The sequence below is a fragment of the Haliotis cracherodii genome, unplaced genomic scaffold, assembly GCF_022045235.1.
Source record: "Haliotis cracherodii isolate W230 unplaced genomic scaffold, xgHalCrac1.p SCAF_18, whole genome shotgun sequence".
Taxonomy (NCBI): Eukaryota; Metazoa; Mollusca; class Gastropoda; order Lepetellida; family Haliotidae; genus Haliotis; species Haliotis cracherodii.
In genome coordinates, this window is record NW_027266273.1 from 7,829,148 (window position 1) to 7,852,752 (window position 23,605).

Sequence of the window (23,605 nt, forward strand, 5' to 3'; positions counted from 1 at the left end):
CTAATTTCTTCAACCATACTCTTTCATGGGAAGAGTGTGCTATTAAATCCCAAGAGAACTAAATATGAGAGTCACTTATTCTCTAAATTAGAGTGCAATGACAGTGTAAGACGGCGACCGCCGGACCTTGCCGAACGGTGTCGGAAACCGGACAATTAAAGCAGGGGAGCGGTACGGTGACAAGACTGCGACACCAGCTGTTAGACAACCCGGTGACAGTCACCAGTCATGAAACTGTGTATAAAATGTCAGGGAGTCTACACACAACTCTCATACAGACTCCTTCATCACGATGATGGCTCGAGATATGAGTCATGCCATGGCCCAGTACGTTAACTCTGTTCTCACACGCGCCATTATAACGTTTGGAACATATTACATACATTTTCCAAATATTTTTGAAGTGGCACAATGGTAGCAAAAGGTGCATGATACAAAATTGCATTGAATGATATTAATTAGTTTCTATTTCAAACTAAGTATGTATTGGTAACCATAGCTCCAGTGCAGCGCGTGAGTCATTCGATACTCTACCTTCGATAGAGCTACGGAAAATAGATATCGCTGTCGGGAGCTTGCATCTGGAAAGACGACTACTCCAATTTGGATCACGAAGTTCAAGGACGTAGCGACTGATGTTTAGAAATATGAAGCTGCAATATTACAGCACTTTTTATTGAGGCCCTATCACGGTGCCATTGCCAATACAGCGTTGAAGTTCTGTACCAAGTGTGACACTTATTTCAAATATATTTTTCGCGATTCCTACACTCGGTCTTAAAGTCCCAGACCAACTCCTCCACAAAACCAAGCATTGTTTTCGCAACTCGGGGACATATTTGAGAGAATATTGCGGATGATGCTTCATGCGAATTAGACGTGATAATCAGGAGAACAATCTAGTGAATCAGGATGGAATCAAATGCTGGGGACATCGCTCGTCGATGGGTCACTTCCGTCAATTTATAATGTGACGTCACAAGGTGTAATAAAGCAGTATGTATTATTACCTTTCGCTCGTCGATGGATCACTTCCGTCAATTTATAATGTGACGTCACCAGGTGTAATAAAGCAGTATGTATTATTACCTTTCGCTCGTCGATGGATCACTTCCGTCAATGTATGATGTGACGTCACAACGTGTAATATAGCAGTATGTATTATTACCTTTCGCTCGTCGATGGATCACTTCCGTCAATGTATGATGTGACGTCACAACGTGTAATAAAGCAGTATGTATTATTACCTTTCGCTCGTCGATGGATCACTTCCGTCAATTTATAATGTGACGTCACCAGGTGTAATAAAGCAGTATGTATTATTACCTTTCGCTCGTCGATGGATCACTTCCGTCAATGTATGATGTGACGTCACAACGTGTAATATAGCAGTATGTATTATTACCTTTCGCTCGTCGATGGATCACTTCCGTCAATGTATGATGTGACGTCACAACGTGTAATAAAGCAGTATGTATTATTACCTTTCGCTCGTCGATGGATCATTTCCGTCAAGGTATAATGTGACGTCACAACGTGTAATAAAGCAGTATGTATTATTACCTTTAAAAAGGTAGGTTATACATGTATTCGTTTTATTCCCACAAAAAGTACATCCTGCCTGTATGTTACTTACTGGATTCATAATGAGTCTTAAATAAATAAAAAAACAACGTCGTATGGTTGTGTCTCGCACCTCACGTTTGCAATGCTTCGGTGACTGTTTTCAGCCTAGTAGCGTTTTGATGACATTTGTAATGCACGAGAGATTCAATTTACAACTGTACACTTTCTTATGCCCAGCGGTTTATTGTTTACACACTGGAAATATTGCTGTCGTGTTGTCGGGGACAAAACTTGTATCGTACTCAAGGCTGAAAGCACCGGCACCAAAACCGGAACCTGTTGGCTTACAATATAAACATCTAGCACGACAAGATCCGGTTATTACATTCCCGTTACTGGATCTAGTAACGGTTGTTGCATCTGTCCATGTCAAGTAGTCAACCACCTTCAAACCGGTTCCAGTTGTATCAATCTGGAATGAACCAGCCTCTTTTGCAGCGCATGATAAAGAATCACGGCAATCCACTGTACGGCCAAAATTTCCGAAAAGGCCACTGGTATTCGCGAATCTGAAGCCACCGTGAAGAAAGGAAAAGTTCCAGGGGTTAAACTTCACTTTACTGAAAGTTGTATTCCCTTCAAAGGTTCCGGACCAGGATGTCGAACATGCCCCATTATCGGTATCGAGAAAGTAGGAATAGTTCTCCCCGAACAAAGTGATATATGACTCAGGGCTGGTTGTAGCCATACCACTGCAGTATACTTTCACATACTGATAATTCGCAAGTTTTACGCGAAACCAATATTCACCGTCAGTGTAGTCGTTGTTGCAAGCCTTGAGGTCCGCGCACGTGACGACGCGCTGACAAGTGAATGTGCTCCACGACCCGTCCGACTGACACACTCGCTCCCCCAAAGGTTCGAACCCAGGCGAACAGTTGTATGAAACTGACTCGTTGATATTCCAGAAATCCAGGTTTGCACCAATCTGTTAAGGACAGAAATGCTCTGAATTATAACTCTTTACGAACGGTTGCAAGTTTCATCATTAGAGAATTCATTGTGGGTGTTTTTAATACATGAAATACCCAACTAAGTCTCAAACTGAGCTTTGGCGATACAATTTTGTCTTAACGTTTGTTCTGTGACGCCGTACTCAGCAAAATCCCAGCTATGTGACGGCGTTCTGTAAATAATCGAGTCTGGACCAGACCACCCCATTCCGTGGCATCTACGAGAGACCATTGGTATGTGGGCCCTGATTATACATGGCTGAAAAACGATACGCGGTACGTGTCTGTCTGTTGAAGATTACAAATTCTCATCCCAACAGACTAACAGTATCTAATGTGAATGTTTATTTGCTTGTTTGTTGTTTAACGCCGCACTCAGCAATGTTCCAGCTATATGACGCCCTCTATAAATAATCGATTCTGGACCACACAATCCAGTGATTGACATCATGAGCATCGATCCACGCAAATGGGATCGATGACATGCATCAACCAAGTCAGCGAGTCTGACCACCTGATCCCGTTAGTCGCCTCTTACCTCAAGCAGTCACCTTTTACGGCAAGGATGGGTTGCTGAAGACCTATTCTACCCCGGATCTTCACGGGTCTAATGTGAATGATAACATGTGAGTGACCGCACAGTGCCTCAGTCATTTAGTCTCTCCCAGTCTCACTTAATTATCTGAAGAACTGGCAACCGACCAGTCCTTGTTTTAGCCCCTAAATGCCGAGCGCCAGACAGGGTAACAACAAGTACCATCTTTTAACGTCTTTTGGTATGACGCGGGCGGGGATCGAACCCCGGACCTTCCGCTCTCCGGGAGGACGCTCTACCACTAGAAAGTCGGAAACGTTTGCTCTGGACAACTTTGAAAGGACTTGCCACTTATGTTGGTGAATCGCCAAGTCTACTAATAGCGTTATTTCTCGCACTGATATTGAGCCTTCCATGCTGGTTTATAATTCAGTCTGCAAAAAGTAGGTTTTATTTTCATATAGCAGTGCAACTAGAAATACTTTCCATACAAATCTACTTATGAACATATCATTACTGTCTTTGCGATTCTTTCTTTTTTCGTTCCCACCTCCAAATTCGAGAACCAAAGGTTTCTAACTTACCATTTCTCCTTTTGACACAGCTGGTGGCTTCCCGCAATAAACGGTCACACATTCCGAGTGGGTGCCATTCAGCTCCTCACAGACCTCAGTTTTCGAGCAGTTGTGTTCTGAGCATGCGCCAGGGCGTTTTGATAACCACACATTTATATCACTGAACACGTAGTCCTTTATATTTATCAAGTCTGTGGTTAAAGACTCATTTTTCGTTTTTTCGTTCATGATACATAGGCCGGAAACCCTGTCAAAGTTGAAGGATGCGCATCGTCGATACATTTGACACTCTTCCACACATTTAAGAAGACTTCCGGTTGATGTGTTCCGAAACTGCGCGTCAAGAAGGTAAGTTTCCTGTTCAAGTTGCGAAAAGTTTTCGAGCGATGAACATACTGTTGTTAGTCTTGTCGACACCATAAATATTTTCAGCAGTAAAAGAATTGCCAGCATGAGTTTATCCATGGCCGTCAGGACGATTTTCTATCAGAAATGTAAAGCGTCAACGTGATCTTGAAAAATCACTGATCCTGTGAATTATTTCCGCTGAACCATGCCAGGCTGTATTCCCTCTCTTTCATCACCTGTGTGCGTTTTGTGGACCGTGTAACCGCATTGCTTCTTTTGTCTGAAAACGTGTGAAGAAAAAACAATTCGCGATTCACTTGTTTGACATCATATCGATTTTGATCCAAGCTACGCCTTCTAAAACTGCCGTGTCACTTTCGCCTAATAAGAAGATAAACATGTCTTCATGTCATTCAAATCGAACCTTCGCCAAAGCCATGGTACTGAATGGGGCCAGTGTTTACATCACATTAGACAGGAGATATTGAATAACTCTAGATAAAATCAACGATGGCATACTATTCAGGACGAAACACATGATTCAGAAGGAAACACATAAGTCAGTGGGAAACACTTCATAGGAAAAACCCACGACAGTAGAAAACACACACGTCAGTAGAAAGCTCACAAGTCAGTAGAAGGCACAAGGCAGAAGAAAAAACACGTCAGTAGAAAACACACACGTCAGTGGGAAACACACACGTCAGTAGAAAGCGCACACGTCAGTAGAAAGCTCACAAGTCAGTAGAAGGCAAAAGTCAGAAGAAAACACATGTCAGTAGGAAAAACACACGTCAGTGGAAAACACACGTCAGTAGGAAAACACACGTCAGTAGGAAAAACCTGACAGTGGAAACCACATGTCAGGAAAAAAACATGTTAGAAGAAGGCACACACGTCAGAAAAAACGACACATATTAGTAGAAAAGACACAAGTCAGAAGAAAACTCATAAGTCAGTAGAAGACAAGTCAGTAGAATCATGCGTCAGTAGAAAACACACACGTCACTAGGAAACACACCAATAAGTAGTTAAGACACGTCAGTAGAAAACACAAAAAATGTCAGTATGAAACACCCAAGTTAGTAGAAAACACAAAGTCAGTAGAATACACAAAGTTAGTAGAATACACACAAAACAGTAGAAAAGACACACATCAGCAGAAATTAAAATCAGAAGAAAAAACATGTCAGTAGGAAACACACAAGTCAGAAGAAAATACACAAGTCAGGGGAAAACACAAATCAGGAGAAAAGACACGTCAGTAGAAAACACACGTCAGTAGAAAACACACACGTCAGAAGAAAATACACAAGTCAGGAGAAAACACAAATCAGGAGAAAAGACACGTCAGTAGAAAACACACTCGTCGGTAGAAAACACACACGTCAGTAGGAAACACACCAATAAGTAGTTAAGACACGTCAGTAGAAAACACAAAAAATGTCAGTATGAAACACCCAAGTTAGTAGAAAACACAAAGACAGTAGAATACACAAAGTTAGTAGAATACACACAAAACAGTAGAAAAGACACACATCAGCAGAAATTAAAATCAGAAGAAAAAACACGTCAGAAGAAAATACACAAGTCAGGGGAAAACACAAATCAGGAGAAAAGACACGTCAGCAGAAAACACACTCGTCAGTAGAAAACACACAAGTCAGAAGAAAATACACAAGTCAGAAGAAAATACACAAGTCAGGAGAAAACACAAATCAGGAGAAAAGACACGTCAGTAGAAAACACACGTCAGTAGGAAACACACAAGTCAGAAGAAAATACACAAGTCAGAAGAAAATACACAAGTCAGGAGAAAACACAAATCAGGAGAAAAGACACGTCAGTAGGAAACACACTCGTCAGTAGAAAACACACACGTCAGTAGAAAACACACAAATAAGAAAAAAACACAAAAATCAGTAGAAAACACGTCGGTAGAAAACACATATTCATTTGGATTGAACCCAAAGCTTGAGATATAATCCTCACTTTACCTTCGTGCTGTGGAGCCCCGACGTCGTGCCATTAGTGTCAGAGCATCTACACAAGTCAGAATATCTTATACTAAGACTGTTCACATGACTTTATTCTCGAGCGCGTAAAACAACCACTTCTGTCAGTGTGCACTGACGTCGACTAATAATGGATGCGTCCGTCTACAGCCTCCCTCTTTTGTTGTCTCACAAATAAGAGAATTCATTTTCCTATACGCACAAAGCTAATGAACGCGTCTACGATGAAAGCAGGGCTGAACTCCCACACTGCATAAAGGAGAAAAACCATTAACACGGTCAGTATAATACAGCGCATTAGATGGGAAGGACTGGTTATTGGTAAGAGAAGTCTTACTTCGACATTAATAAACTGTAGTACCATCACGAGTGTGGTAGACATGGCTGCTGACAGTGCAATGCATTAGGCGCGCGTTTTGCACACAACGAAAGGCTTATTTCGGGACGTTCGTTTCTGAAAAGAATTAATAAGTCACTAAAGCCATTTATTATAGTCTGCGCCAAGGGTGGAAATAACATTTGTGAGTTGGATGTCAACAACACATTTTCGACGCTATGGTTGAAGCAATCTTTTTTTTACGGACGCGAAACATGGGAATTTTGAAAAACTTTCGATCACAGAAACAATTCACCTTCGTTTTCTTAAACACTTTACGTCACTAAGAAAGAGTACTCCACAATTTTATGATAAATGGGTAACTTGGAAAATTTCATGTTTCTGACGAAGTCTAACGGTCTAAGTTGTGTAAAATATTCATGATATGGTTCAAACCTGGAAAGATTATTTCATAAATGTTTGTCCAAATTTCCAGTTTCGTATTTAGTCTGATTCGACTGCTCCATACAATGTGTGAAGCCCATTTCTGGTGTCCCCAGCTGTGATATTGCTGGAATATGCAAAAAGCGGCGTAAAACAATACTCACTCACCGACTGCTCCATCTCCCTGAGGCAAGGGCGTTACCTGACTATACAAGTCCAGTTTCCACGCTTGCCGAATTAGGATGAAAATTCCAGGCTTGATCATAGAGTCACCGGTGGCTATTACGAGTTATGTCCCTTCTTTGTCCCTCCTATTGACCAATAAGTTTCCATCTCTCATATCACATGCATGTGCTTCAAACAGATGGCGGCGTCAAGACGATCTGATCGATAAATCAAGTTCTATTTTGTAATGAAACGGGTCCAACCTCGCGAAATGCATCAAATCACTTGAGCATCTTCATTAAAAACATGAAAAGATTTGTAAAATATCTGTCGCCGGTCAGTTGGTGGTTCACATGCTTTTGCAAATCCTGCAGTCGACCGAAATCTGCGCGTTGAAATCCATGTTGTTTACGAACCGAATGTCTAGTTTGTTACGCGATTTTGACTGGACCATGCCTAGACTGGTTTGTCCAGCTAAAATGTTACTCCGGAATTCCAGGGTGGAAACTGGACCTTTATAGTCAGTTAACGCCCTTTCCTCGAGAAGATGGACTGTCCGTAAAAGATGTTTGTGACATTACAATATTCCTTTTTTTGTACATTTATTTTGTATAATCAATACTTGGATTGTACCTATAATGTCGTTGCTAGCGACCTGAGTGTGAATAACTTCAGTTCAGTTCAATTCGCATACATCCTACCATCGCTCCGCAACGCCGTGCCTTCGCTTCGTACCATGGCATCAACGTTTTGAGGCTTCGTATCCTGTCTTCATATCACGGCTTTGCGACACCGTATCATCGCATCATACATCCTATCATGGCTTCGCACAATCACATCATCGTTTTGCGCTTTCTTAACGTGTCTTCATATCATCGCTTCGCAACATCGCATCATGACATCCTGTATGATCGAATGATGGCAGTGCGTGTGTGCATCATGGAAACATGCAATCACGCAATAGGTTCGCGTCGTATAATCGCTTCGCGTCATCACATAGTATCATAGTGTCATTGTATTTTGCCTTCGTATCATCGCACGCAGACATCGCACCAAAGCTGCCTGCAGTACATCTATCCAGTAGTTATAACTGACCCTGCTTTTCAATATTAAGTGCTGTCTCTTTCAACACGGGGGGCAAGGGTGGCCCAGTCGTCTAAGGCGCCGCGAATCGCTGTGCAGAGTTGCGTCCCTTGGGCACGCCAGAAACCTATTATTGTGGGTTCGAATCCAGGTTCGCCCCGAATATGTTTCTAGGTTTGTCAGCACCATACCCGTGCCCGTGGGTTTCATCAAAGTGGTAAACGTCTGAGACCTGCATCACTTCGGCCTTTCTCCCACATTAAGCTGACACGCCGCGATATAACTGTAATACTGTTAAAAGCGGCATTAAACCCAACTCACTCACTCTTTCAACACGATGACGTATGCTGAATGTGATCAAAGATATTTTCATTCAGTGCGGAACTGGTGGTGGTGTGTTTAGCTTCCTGTATTCGGGAAAGGAACTGACTAAGATGGCTATTTCTTTTCTTTTTATAACCGTTGTAAGACCAGACTGTGAACACATGTACATGTAACAGCTGTTGAATGCCTTCAGTTGTTATTTAGATAATATAACGTTACTGTCTGAAGTCTTGGGGAAATCATTTGGTCTCGTGTAACGGATACCGGTGCTTCAAATTGGAAGACATGATCTATTATAGATCATCTCTAAGAACCGGACATTAAAAACACAAGTCTACAATCATGACCATCGTCTAATTTGGATAAATCGGGAAATATTGATTGTATTTTGTCTCTGTTTACGTGATACGCGCCTGGGAGAAGGTAAACAAACCTTGGCGTGGAACATACAATAAACACGTGTGCATCAAATAATTGATTCCACTCTCAGTTCGCTTTTTAACTAAACAAAGGGTCGATTGATATACAGCTCAGTACATGCACGTCTTTGTTGTCAGAGACATAACGTGTGGGCACGTCAGTCCAGTAATCTTTGCACAATCACATTATTACGAGGTTCTAAAATCCATACACTGTGAAAACAACGTATTGAGATTATCCCGTGGTCTTTCTTAGGTTTCTCACCGGGGCACGGGTGGCCTAGTCGTCTAAGGCGCCGCGATTCGCTGTGCAGAGTTGTGTCCCTTGGGCTCACCAGAAACCTATAATTGTGGGTTCGAATCCCGGTTCGACACAATTATGTTTCTAGGTTTGTATGTGTGCTCGTGGGTTTCACCGAAGCGGTAAACGTCCGAGACCTGAATTACTTCGGGATTTCCTCCCACATGAAGCTGATACGCCGTGATATTACTGTAATACTGTTAAAAGCGGCGATAAATCCAACTCACTCACTATGTTTCTCACGAAGTTCGCACATTCACAACATACCACCTTATTTCCTACGAAAGCCTATGATGCCACTTAAGTAGCATTAATGTATTTTTTAAATCGCCAAGTTCTCGTTATTTCAACTATGTTCTCGAAATTGCAAGTTTTTCTCTCGTTACATTGATTATTTTCTCGTTATTCATTATCGAAATATCGAGAATATAATTGAAGCATCGAGAGAAAAAAATCGATGTATTTTTTAGGTAAACTTGAAATAACGAGAACGTATTCGAAGTAACAAAAAATCCCTCGTTATTTCGAGAGAAAAAAATGAAATGACGAGAAATTTCGATTTTAAAATGATAAATTAATGCTGCATTAGGCTTTCGTAATTTTTCATCATAAATGTATTATCAATATGTTTCTATTGTGTCCTATTTGTAAAGACCAAGGAAATATCAGTTTGGGGGGGATTTGTCTTTCTCTACAGCCTCAGAAACGTTCTAAAGAATTATGTTATCATTGTAAATATGTTCAAACGTCTCTTTTGTCTCTTTTAACTTCTAAGCAGAGCGCGTTCTTCCCCTCAAGCGATTCTAGCATAAGCACGGAGATATCATGATTTAAACGTCTATTATCAATCAAAACATAGCTGTTACTTTGATGTAATACGGGACGAGTAATGGTGGTCTTCTAAAATCGACAAATTTTAACGCTTGCCTGCAAATATCAACATACTTGTATTTAAAGTAAAAACATTGTTTCTCGGCATCGGTGCGACAATTAGGGACCGATCATTTCATATTGAGGGGGAGCTGGGTTTGTATCGAAAAGAATATGCTGACCCAGAATTTGCTCCCAAAAATATATTATGCGTTACAATGTTGAAAAGATGAAGATGAAATATATCTCCACACAAAAGCCTCAAAGGTCAAGTCTTGCAAATTGTAACAAATCAAACCGTTCAAAGCTGAAACGATGTAGTTGAGTTATACATGACGTTTGGAGACAGAATTATTAGCTAGGAAAGTATTAATAGAGAAATGAATTTTCACATTTATCATCAGAATGTTTCCTGACATTTCATAGTTATCAGTGGATTGTTTCAACATTGTCGGCGATTAGTTAATGAATCATGAATGAGGTAGGACAGTTTTCATTTGTAGGACCAGGAAGTAAGTTACAAAATAGATAGAGGCATGCTCAATCTAGTTGGTAGGTTTCCGGTATAGGTATTTGTTTCCGATTACGACACACATGAGTTCATGGTCAGATCTAAATTTTATCGAATCAAACTTAAGAATTGTTACATGTGACAGAAAGGTTAGACTCGACCCCTTTAAAAAGATACGTTCAGGACTAGTAGTGGTGCGCGGTTTTGGCAGTGACTGAGGAAAGTGGACTTTGTCCAGTCCATGACGAGTCTAGCCTGTTTTGTTAAGAAGTTGTAGTTGAAGATGGACTGGAGCGTTATTAAACGTTTGTGAGTATAACCTATGTTTTGTATTTACTCCTGGTGAGTGCAAGGGTCTGTACATGAATGTTGATAGAGACAGTTCGGAGTAAGAGCCGATAGACCAATCGCTCCTTGACTAAGATGACTCGATTCTGACCAAGCGATTTGCCAAGTCATGGGTTACCTTGCCTATGACAACCCGGAACGACAATAAACTAGGTAACTGTATTAGGGCTTAGTTCACCCCAAAACGCAGTTACGACACTATGCAAAGACTCGTTAGTCCAGCCAAAATGTAACTCCGGAATTCCAGCCAAGTTCGGCAAGGGTGGAAACTGGACTTTAAGAGTCTTTTAACTCCCATGCCTCGGGAAGATGTTGTAATGGGGTGGGCAGCAGAGTTTAAGCGTGGTAGGGTGTGCCTTGAAGACTCACCTGGAAGGCTTTTGACGTCAGCAACACCAGAAATGATCCAGAGTAATCCAGAAGATGGTGATGACCGACCGGCGAATGACTGAGCTTCATATTGCTGGTTCAGTAGGCATTTCCCAGGAGACAGAAGATTCCATTATTACAGAAACTTTGGCAATGATGAAAGTATAAGGGTGTCATCATAACTATCCTCCAAAATGCCAGACAATAAACTGAGAATATCATTCGGCACCTTTAAGGCAATTCTGGAATGGAATTATAACTACAAGACGTGTGAACCTGAGATTGGGCGTTTTCTTCGAGTCATGAGCGTGGTTACAAGTGGCATCAAAGTGTGGATTGAACTATTTCAGCACCCTTTATATACTCCTGTTGTGGTTCTGTCAAACTTCCATCTGCTCCCAAAGAAAAATGTAGCCGGAACCCATTTTTTCATACTAACGACGACATCATAGCATCTGAGAAGAACTCTTTGGGCAGCCAAGACAGGACTTCTATGAAGATACAATCTCCCGACATCGTTGGCAAACGTGTATCAATGTAGAAGAGGATTATGTTGGAAAATACATCATGTAATGTCTTTAGGCAGTGGGGACCGCCTCCGTGGTCTAGTGGTAGCGCATCCGCCTGGAGAGCCGAAGGTCCGAGGTTCGATCCCCGGCCGCGTCATACCAAGAGACGTTAAAAGATGGTACTTGTTGTTACCCTGTCTGTCGCTTGGCATTTAGGGGCTAAAACAAGGACTGGTCGGCGCGGAGTCAGTGTACTGTGTCTGAGTGGGGTAGTCATGTTAACTGCGGCATGGTATGTCAGTGGGCTAGCACTATAAATCGGCATCAGTCCGGACTAGTACAAGCAGCCACACACACACCTGCAGGCACGTCGCTATATAAGTGCAATAATCTTGGACGCGGCGTTAAAACCCATTTCACCTCACCTTTCTATGTGTGGCTCAGTACTTATCAGTCATCCATCGTATTGTATATAAAGTTAATTTGTATGAGGGAGTCTAGGTATATTTTACCATGTATATGATTGCACAAATATCCATACACCCAACCCGTCTAAACTATGTTAGATTTCACGAACGACTGAACTGATAACCGATTGACAGTCTCTTCTGTGCCCTACTCTAACACTCAGCACCTGCAACAAAGCTTTCACTCCAAACTCCAGGCAACATAATATCATCTTCCCGAGGCAAGAGAGTAAACTGACTATACAATTCCAGTTTCCACCCTTGCCGAAATAGGCAGGTATTATGGAGTTACATTTTGGCTGGACTAACGAGTATATGCATAGTCCAATCAAATTCGCGCACCGAAATCGAAATCCGGTTCATAAACTGTTGTGCAGATTTCGGTCGATTGCAGGATTTGCAAAGCATGTACACCGCCAACTCGTTGTCAGCAGATATTTTCCAAATCGTTTCATGTTTTTAATTAAGGTGCTCACGTGATTTGATGCATTTTGCGATTTAAGACCCGTTTTATCACGATATACAACTTGATTATCGATCAGATCGTCCTGACTGGGCGCCACCATTTTGTGTGCAGCAAACGCAAGTGGTACGACAGGTGGAATCTGATTGGTCCATAGGAGAGGCTTAGAAGGGACATAACTGGTAATAGCCGCTGGTGGCGCTACGATCGAGCCCAGGAATTCCAGCCTCGTTCGGCAAGGGTGGAAACTGGACTTTTAAAGTCAGTGAACTCTCTTGCCTCGGGAAGATGCATAATATCCACACATTCGGACATCACACTCAATTCACTAGTTTCTGCGAAAACGATCTTTTATCGATTTTATTACATAAGCTTAATCCACTAGTTAGACAAAATTTGAATGATCTTTATTGACCTATAAGGTATAAATATACGCTGATAAGTGACAGTTAAGAATTCTTGATTCTGAAATAATAAGATTAAAATGATATTAAAATTAGGTATTTAATGCCATTCGATACCTCAAAATTAACATGCCTTTTTGCCTTTTCACACAAAACCCTTGCATATGAAAGCATCGATGCATATAACAATGACTGCCGATAACCCATTAATATTGAGTACGTACGATATCAACAACAGCTTATCAAACGTGATGGAATGTTTTTCAGAACACACAAACTTCAGTTAAATACACACCAACTAATGACTAATCACTGCGGCAGAACCACACGATCATAGGTTACGAACATAGCTCTAAGACTCTCGCCTATGGTACCATGCCGACTTCTCTGCAGCTATAAGGAGCTGTAGTCAACCTTACTTCGGGGTCACGGGTGGCCCAGTCATCTAAGGTGCTGCGATTCGCTGTGCAGTGTTGCGTCCCTTGGGCACGCCAGAAACCTATGATTGTGGGTTCGAATCCCAGTTCAACCCGATTATGTTTCTAGGTTTGTCAGCACCATAACCATTTTCATGGGTTTCATCGAAGTGGTAAATGGGACCTGCATCACTTCTGACTTTCCTCCCACATTAAGCTGACACGCCGCGATATGACTGGAATACTGTTAAAAGCGACGTTAAACCCAACTCACTCACACACTCTTTGTTTAGTGAAACGAGCATTAAGATCTGGTATAAACTTAATTGACAGCTACCAAAAAGTCTTGTTTCAACGTGTTAGGTGCTGAGGTTCTTTTGCCATGTTTTAAATTAAGTTACACCATTCTAATCCCTGGTGTCTATATTTGGTGAAATGGCCTCAGGGCTTCATCTAAACATTTCAAAGATTGAACACTGGGTACTCGTGTCTTCACCTTCACCCAATCCCATATGAAAATCAGATAATGGACAAAGTCAAACTAATAGCATAAGTTTTATTAACCTTTAATGTCTATTCATGTGTAATGCCCCATGGACTGACCATAGGATCTCTGAAATAGGTTGTCACCTGAGTGGAGGAGTGAGTGAATGAGTGAGTGAGTGAGAAATAGTTTTATACAAAGTCAAACTAATAGCATAAGTTTTATTAACCTTTAATGTCTATTCATGTGTAATGCCCCATGGACTGACCATAGGATCTCTGAAATAGGTTGTCACCTGAGTGGAGGAGTGAGTGAGTGAGTGAGTGAGTTGGGTTTAACGAGCTTTTAACAGTATTACAGTTATATCACGGCGTGTCTGTTTAATGTGGGAGGAAAGCCCGAAGTGATGCAGGTCTCAGACGTTTACCACTTCGGTGAAACCCATGAGCACGGGTATGGTGTTGACAAACCTAGAAACATATTCGGGGCGAACCGGGATTCGAACCCACAATCATAGGTTTTCTGGCGCGCCCAAGGAACGCAACTCTGCACAGCGAATCGCGGCGCCTTAGACGACTGGGCCACCCGTGCCCCCCTACACACTATTAGTAAGTACCCGGATGAGATGGTAAAGAGACAGTGTTGAGTCTAGGGAGCCAAGAATTCGAAAATCCTAAAGGCGTTTTAAGCACTCACTCTGTTTACACAGGGATAGGCGTTATGATGCTAGCATCCTGTGCATTTGTATTCTGTCCACATACATTTTCGATTTCAAGCTATAGTTTTCCCTGTACCATGATGTATTTCCATAACCTTCTCAAAACAAAATCAATGTTGAATGACATTTACCAACTAGAATATGTATCTACCACTCCTTGGTTGATTGAATTGGATATCGTAGACCACCAAAGGATTACTGTTTTTAACTCGTGCTATTGTTGACCGTTACATAGGTTGCTGGTTATTGAACGTAAATTAATAGGGGCCGTATCGGAACGTTTCTCAAACAATGATTATCCCTATGAGGAAACAATGTACCTCCTACAGGGCAGACGACAGCTCATATTGAAGGCATCCTCGAGACTAAAGAATCGTTGCTTAGCAGCATACATGTATCCCATGTCCATTAAACTATTGTCTTCTGACTATTGAACTTGCCCTAGGGAATAAAGTGAAACTTCGTTTATCCTCACAGTACCTTTCTGAGGGAAATCGTCCATATTAACACTGTAACAGGACAAAGGACTTATCTTTTTCCTTCAATTACAAGCAAAGGAAGTGTGGAAATTACAGAGTGGATGGATATCTGCTTAGGGAACGCCCATGTTCTATTCTAGGGGCGGGATGGGTTGGAATTGGTTTTAGTGAGTGAGCGAGTATGGTTTTACGCCGCTTTTAGCAATATTCCAGCAATATCATGGCGGGGGACACCAGAAATGGGCTTCACACATTGTACCCATGTCGGGAATCGAACCCGGGTCTTCGGCGTGACGAGCGAACGCTTTAACCACTAGGCTACCCGACCGCCCCTTGGAATTGGTTTTAAAAAACGAAAACGAATTGCACACGTACATCAATGGATGGTGTAGTATTGTGTTCTTCAATTGCCTTTGCTGAATGTCGTGATATATTGTTTTATGTAAGTAAAATTAGTGGATGTGGAAAATGTAATTATATTGATAGAAATTATCAGTGGCAGTCAGTGCTTGAAATACTAGTATAATATACCATGTGGCAAGATTTGAACTGAGACCGGAGGCATCGAGTGGAATTTGGAGTTATCGCCCTTGTGTAAACATGAACATGCAGGCTTGTTCGTTCGAGACGTTTCTGGATAGGACAGTTTCCAAAAGGATGGATGTACATATGTAATAGTGCAGAGGGAGATTCGATGCCCTTTTCGACCCGAGTTGTGTCTTATCTACCTGCCAGGAACAGATTTGGTACCTGGTGATAAACATCGAATTCCTGCCAGGATTCAAGAACGTGGACAGGCCTTCTTCAAGATTTTGTTTGTTGTTTAACGCCGCACTTAGCAATATCCCAGCTATATGACGGCGGTCTGTAAAATAATCGAGTATGGACCAGACAATCCAGTGATTGACTTCATGAGCATCGATCTAATCAATTGGCATCGATGACATGTATCAACCAAGTCAGCGAGCCTGACCACCCGATCCCGTTAGTCGCCTTTTACGACAAGCATTGGCGCCTTTTACGGCAAGTATGGGTTGCAGAAGACCTATTCTACCTCGGATCCTCACGGGGTCCTTTTTAAAGACATTAGACAGTGACGACATTCTGTACATTCGTGAAGGCACTGACAATGACCACAGGGCTGTTACGTACCGCTGCTGCCTCCTATTCGTTCAATTACATTTCTTTTATATTGTAACCCTGAAACTGTGTTTTTGAATATAATTTGTTGACTGTTCTTTGACCTTAAGTGTTTTGTTACAGTAACTGGTTTCACAATTTAGTTTTGTACGTCTTGATTTCTAGGTTAGCCTTTACCTTCAGTGTGGAAACCACATCGTAACTACTAGTATATATCACTTTGTTATTATCTGAAATTTAAGCAGAAGATTTTACAGATATATGCTTTGGGTCATAAATGCATCAAAAAGAAACGTAGACTATACCTATACTTAAGTTACGTAATTACTAGGCGTTCTTTGGCCTTTGACAGTGGAGTCTGAACTTGCGGTGAAATAGACAAATAAAGCTACAAAAAGGACAGTACTATTGAATAGCGTGTCATATGAGTGCAAAGATGAGAATCTTTATCATATTGGTGACGCTATTGCTCTTAGATAAAGGTTTGGGTTGAAACAACAATCCACCCCTATAATTATCTGAAATAGAAAACGATTCAGTTTGATGGTAAGATGTGTTTCAACAAATACCTCAATAGTCGATGATACCGATCAATTTGATACTGGGATACCTATCGATGGCGATAGAACACTATTCTTCGGTGTGAACATAAAGACTTTGATAGATTTCCTATTCACGTGTCTGAAGACAAAATGTTATTCCAATGAACACCGTCTCCAATGATTATTTCACTGTGTTCTCCGGGATTCTTAAAAACTTACCTTTTGTAATCGAATCTTTTCTGTGGTTGGTTCGCGGACTGGTCCCTGTGTAAAGACGGTTGTGATATCCCTCCCACGCTCTCTGTTGTTGAAGAAGCAGCAGAACTATAGCAAGCTATTGCTTATTGCATGCATACAACACCAGGAAAAGATAAATGGCAAAAGCGTTCACTCACTTGAAGATCATCAAATCGTTTTCATCGTGAAAGCCAGCAGAGGGAGAATTCATTGAGGGAAAAGTGACAAATCTGTATGCCGAACAACGCAGACATAGCCTTACGTGCATGTTCATTTTAAATCGTATCAGCCTCAAGATGTTCTTAATTCAGTCGACGCAAATCATCGTCTTCAGCATATTGTGGTGTCTTACCAATCCCGTGAAACCACAGGAAACCACGTGTACCAGTATTGACAACTTTTCCAGTCTGCGTTATGGGTACGTACAGAGCTCAGAATTTCGTGAATTCGCGAAAACCACCGTCATAGGCTGTGTCAAACAATGTCAGTTACGCAGACGGTGTACGTCATTCAACTTCAACGTTACGTCGGGAAAGTGCTTCCTTAACGAGAAAATATCCACTGACAGCAGTAGCCGAGTGGTCCCGTTTAGCAACAGCGTGTACAGCGATATACGGTCTTGGCCGAGCCGTCTTGCTGGCGCATGCGCGTCACACACCTGTCCGGAAAATGCCGAGTGCCGTGAAACAGATTCCGGAGATTTCGACTGTGATGTTTCTTCTTGCGTTGATCCACCTGATGTGGATGATGGGGAGGTATGTGTATTTGTTACATTAGATATATTGGACTTCAGATTCGGAATAAACAATATGACATGTAAATACAGTTTTTAAAAGTTTTTAACCGTTGCATTTCATATACAAAGAAACCCTGTTAAGGACGGGGCAGTTGTCAGTTGTCTCCCGGATAAATAAATCATACACTGACGGGCAAAAGATAGTAAGCATTTGAACAATGGATTTGACCAAAGAATTACAAACGTTATCAAAACGTTACCAGGCATAAAACAGTCGGCGAAACACTGCAAAGTTCAGGTCAAAAACACAACTATGATACCCGTATCAAGTACGTCACCATCGAAAGACCATTTCCTGTTTGTCTCCTATTAAGCCACCATCAAACATCATATTAAGCCACCATCAAACATGCTATTAAGCAACCATCAAACATGGGTGAATACTTTCTATTGCCCGGCAGTTTAGTAACGAATCAATATTTTATAGTTCACATTCACATATAGCTTATAGGCAGCACTAACAGTTTACTGGACTAAAGGATAAAAAAGTTGATATTAATATTATTGCCTCAAATTGTACAAAAACGAAAGGATCGCCGGTTGTCCTGAAAACATTTCTCGGTTCCTCCTTTGAAAAAAAAACATTATACGGTAGGTCTCTGGCGGGGTTTAACTGAAATATAGCCCATCACGAATTTGTTTCATGTGATGTTTTAAAAAGTCGAGTTAAGCCATATCCAATCACGTGACGTCCAGGTAAGGAGAAGTATTTTTGTGAGAACGATTATTCAGTTTCTTGTTTGGCACCATCCTCGATTGTCCAGGGCATTATATATCGTCGTCGCCCATGGCGCCCTATATTCTGAAAATGATTGTTGAAAGGATATGCGATAATTATTTTTGTTTCACGCGAACTCTCAAACTCTAAATCAACATTTTAGTTTTCTCGTGATGGTATGGGTTGCGATGTCTATGGGGTAAATAAGAGTTGAAAAAAAGCTTTCCTTAAATCAGAAGAGTTGAGGTGAAATGTGGTTTAACTTCGCGTTCAAGGTTCAACAGTATTGCTCTTATTATAGCAACTGTGTGCGTATAAAAAAACCATTGCCCAAGAAAAAAATAATGATATTTCAGACTGTTGGAAAACTAAGATGTCTGCCACCACAAAACAAAACAGTGTTGCAAGGTGGGTTTTTAAAAAGAAAAATCTGTAACTGTAAAAATATCTAGTCTCCCACCACCCTAATCCCCACCCCGAATACCAAATGGTCGGTCCCTAAGTGACGTAAGATCATACAGTATATCGTCGTGATGTCCATAATGGGTTTTTCTACAAGACAGTGACCGACCAATCACTTTGTGTTGTTCGTGTTTAGCAGTAATTATAAAATTCTCTATCCACAGTTGACGTCGACGAGTCGCTTCGTGGATTTCAACAAAAGCGTGAACTACACCTGCACCGTGGGGTTCGTGCCCCGGGGCAGGACCACATGTCGTCCCGACGGATCCTGGGATGAGGGCTTCGAGTGTCTCCCGCTTGAGTCGTGCTCTCACGTGAAGGCATGCAACCCCTCTTACAATGACGGCGAGTATTTGATCCACAAAGCGGGCGACGCGTCCACAATCATGAAGGTCTACTGTCATGGCATGCATGGGACTCCAACTGAATTTATAACTGTAGAAAACACGTACAGCATCTATGCCGACGCAACAACAAATGCAGCGTGTTGGGCGTCGTGGCAATATGAACACTGCGGCACGACCGTCTTTGAGAAGATTAGACTGAATCACTGGGATCTCGTGGCGCACAGAAGAGACTATACGTTTGCACGTTCTGATTGCAATCGTGCTCCGCTTGGGTATGCAGGGGACTGTCGGGAATGTCCCCAATCCCTGGGTACATCTGGAGAAGGGTCATTCCGGATCAACACAACCGGAACCGGTTTTAGAGCGGCGTCAAACGTCGATTGGATGGGCGAGGGTGGCAGAGTGGAGTTACAACAAAGCGCGAACGGTTTGATCATTACGGGTGATTGTATGGGTGGGTGCACACTGTGTAAAGATACAGGAGAGGGGGTATATGATTACGGCTTTCAGCTTGAAATTGATCCGAGTTTTGAACCTCGACTTTCTGGGGCTACGTACCCAACGTGTAAGGAACCGTTTAGTATCGAGGGCTAAAACTGCATCACTTCGGGCTTACCTGACACTTCAAGCTGATGCACCGGGATATAACCACCATTGCGTTCATAGTGCCGTAGCCAGCCGGGGGTTGGGAGGGGGGGGGTGGGGGGGGGGGAGACATCATTAATCAGACAAATTTAAAGAAATGTTACCTCTGTAGACATAGCGTTGACAGCGCATATTCGGCTCACTCCTCTGGACCATTTGCAGACGACTGGGCCACGATGAAATTGAGAAACGAGACTTATTATGAAGAAGTTAAAGAACGCCGATCCTTACGCATTACTTTTGAACATAGCATTATGTCACACAAAAGAATCGGGTGTTCTTCAGCCTCTTTTGAGTAGTATATAATAAGTCTTCGTGGTCTTCATCGGGAACCAATGGTGGCACTGTCGTCTAAGTCGCCGCAATTTTCTGTGACGTTGGTTTCGAATCCCGATTCGCTCCGATTGAGTTTCTAGTTTTATCAGCACCATACCTGTGTTCCTTGGTTTCACGAAAGTAGTAAACGTCGGAGACCTGCATCACTTCGAACTTTTCTCCCACATCAAGCTCACTCACCCACCCGACGTAACAATGTCACAGTGAAAAGGGTGCCTGCCTCACAGTAGCTTGTCGTGATTCCTGATTTCAGAACAGATGTTGTGTATTACAATTTTGCCTGTTTATCTTTAAAATGAATCAGCGTCACGTGACATGAACGTATGTGGAAACTTGTAAGCTGTATGCCTAAGCCAATTGAATATGTTAATGTGCATATTATCTGACTTTAAACTTGTATCTCGACCCTTTAACATTCAGGTCTGAATTGGTCTTCAGCAACCCATGCTTGTCGTAAAAGGCGACTATGCTTGTCGTAAGGGGCGACTAACGGGATCGGGTGGTGAGTCGCTGACTTGGTTCACGCATGCCATCGTATCCCAATACGATACGTGTTAGTACGTATTCTATATTCAATGTATGTACATCACTCTTATCAAATGATATTTTATAACATTTTAAACACAAATTAGGTCAATACGTGGACGACACTCAGTTGTTTCCAGATGGCACAGAAATACAACTTTAACTTTACTTTAAATCCTTTTCACAAAATGTCTGGATTTGATATTAACATAGATAAGAGTAAAGCAATTTCGACCTGTACTATGACTGGTAGTCCTTATAAACAATGCAAAAGCTTCCCTTTAGATTGGCATTTAATACTTCGATATCAGACCTTTGGGTGATCAATACCAGAAAGACGAGAACACATTAACAAACCTCCCCCTCAAGTTCGTTTATTAAGGACTTGAATAAGATATGTTTTAGATTTATTTGGATTGATAAACCAGTAATCTTAAATGAAAGCTATGAGGATTGAGGTCTCAAAATGACGGATCTCAATGCTTAACATGATTCGATGAAAATAGCAGTTAAGATATCTGAAGAAAGACAGCTAAAGTATTCCAAGTCGCTTCCCCTGCTCTTCACACTCAAACCTGGGGTCATATATTAACTAGTATATTCATATACATAACCCATACTGGGAAGATGTCTTGGGTGTATATGATAAATACTATAAGATTTACCTTGTAAATGAAAACAGTTTGCAAGATATATTATTAGAACCCCTTTGGTTGAACTTTATTTTACAAATCTTTACATAAACATAACTTAACAATCGTAAAGTGGGCTTATGATGGTATTCATCTAATCAAAGATATCTGTAATAAAGACAGCTTCATACCTTTTGATTCCCTTAAATTAAGATGTCATATTCAGGGAACAATATTAGATTATAACCAGCTTCTGCTCAATATTCCTGAATCTTGGGATCATAAGATTACAAAAATACTAAAAAGAAGTTAAGGATCATCGGATTCCTTCATATTACAATAGTTAATCTCTCATGCCATGACAGATTAACTTTACCAATATGAAAGCATCGGGTGATCCTTAACTTCTTTTGAGTAGTATATTTGACCATGGTATTAATATAACGTTTGGATCTATTGTCAGCTTTACAAAGGGCTCTAAGGCTTTTTACAACAAGTTTATATATTCCAAACGTTCTCCCATAGCAATAAAGAGATGGGAAAATATAACTGAGGTAAACACCCCTTGGAGAAATATGTTTATGCAATCTAGAAAATGTGCGAACAATGCAAAATTGAGAGACTTTCAATAAAGATTCATTCACCATATTATTTGCACAACGTCAGCACTGTTAAGATTAAATTTACAGATGATGATATCTTCAGTGTCTGTAACAAAGATCAAGAAACTGTCATGCAATTATTTATGTACTGTCTACATATACAAAAGTTCTGGACTGACCTGAACACATTATGTGAGCAAAATGTTTCTTTTCACCAGTTCTGCCATATTGTCTGTATTGTTTGGAGTTAAATCAAAACATACCATGATTAATCATACAACCCGGCGGCCAAGATATATATCTATATATCTAGTATAAAAGCACAAGTTCCATGGTTGGAACCATTTACAAACACCCTGAAGGATATATTCAGGATTGGAAAATACATTTGATAAAGAATAATAACATTCCCATTCCACAAAAAGCGGCAAAACCTGAGGAACAGATTATAAAGTTTGAGTATATATCTGGCATAAAACAACACCCAACCATGTTGTAACAGGAAAACATTTTGCAACTGATCGTATTACATGGTGCCAACAATATATAGATTCACATGCCATGCCTTTTTCTGTACACGTTGCTGGATTATATATAAAAAAAATATAAAAAAAACTATTTGCCAGTTTTTGCAAATATAATATTTTCTTCTCCATAAGATGAAGATATCAGTTGGTTAGTTTGTTGTTTAACGCCGCACTCAGCAATAATCCAGCTATATGACGGCGGTCTGTAAATAATCGAATCTGGACCAGACAATCCAGTGATTGATATCATGAGCACCGATCCACGCAATTGGGATCGATGACATGCATCAACCAAGTCAGCGAGCCTGACCACCCGATCCCGTTAGTCGCCTTTTACGACATGTAAGTCACCTTTTACGGCAAGCATGGGTTGTTGAAGACCTATTCCCCCCCCGGAATCTTCACGGGTCTCAGTAGCCGAGGCCAACGTTGTGATCACAAAGACGCTTCAACGTCACTGCGTATCAGAACAATGTGGACATTCATGTTGGTTTGCGGTTTTCGTTCAAAACGTGGATCCAAAGTTCCAAAACTGACCTTGGAAAAGCATTCGTCACCACTCAACCCTTTCCGTAACCTGAAAGAAGACTCGTCCCCCTATCGATGAATGTTATGTTCGAAAATACGACAAACCAATCAGAGAGCGTATGATTTCAAGTTCTTCGTCAAAGAATCCCTCAGAAATAATTTTGATTTTACATATGTCTTGCATCTAAAATTATACCCAAGAATAGTTAAATGTGTTCAGTCATACTGTATAATTCCGCTTGTCCCGATGTGCCTTAAATTGCATCTGAAATATATATAATATATGGGGAAATATATGTGAACCATTACACAACGAGTTGACAACTGTTTTAGGTATGCCCGTTTTGCGCTAAGACGGAAACCGGTCACAAAAATGGCCACGAGAGTGGCACGAGTCGCTATTCGGCTTGTCCCGGAATAACACGA

At 41.3% G+C, this 23,605-nt stretch overlaps 1 protein-coding gene across 1 annotated transcript; it reads right to left on the bottom strand.

The window, feature by feature from the left end:
• Positions 1–1,807: 1,807 nt before the first annotated feature.
• Positions 1,808–4,154, bottom strand: LOC139465625 (uncharacterized). Its single transcript, XM_071247328.1, has 2 exons — positions 3,699–4,154; positions 1,808–2,554 (listed from the first exon to the last, which is right to left on the bottom strand). Exons 1-2 carry the CDS (start codon positions 4,152–4,154, stop codon positions 1,808–1,810), a joined length of 1,203 nt encoding a protein of 400 aa, XP_071103429.1.
• Between the last annotated feature and the right edge of the window lie 19,451 nt (positions 4,155–23,605).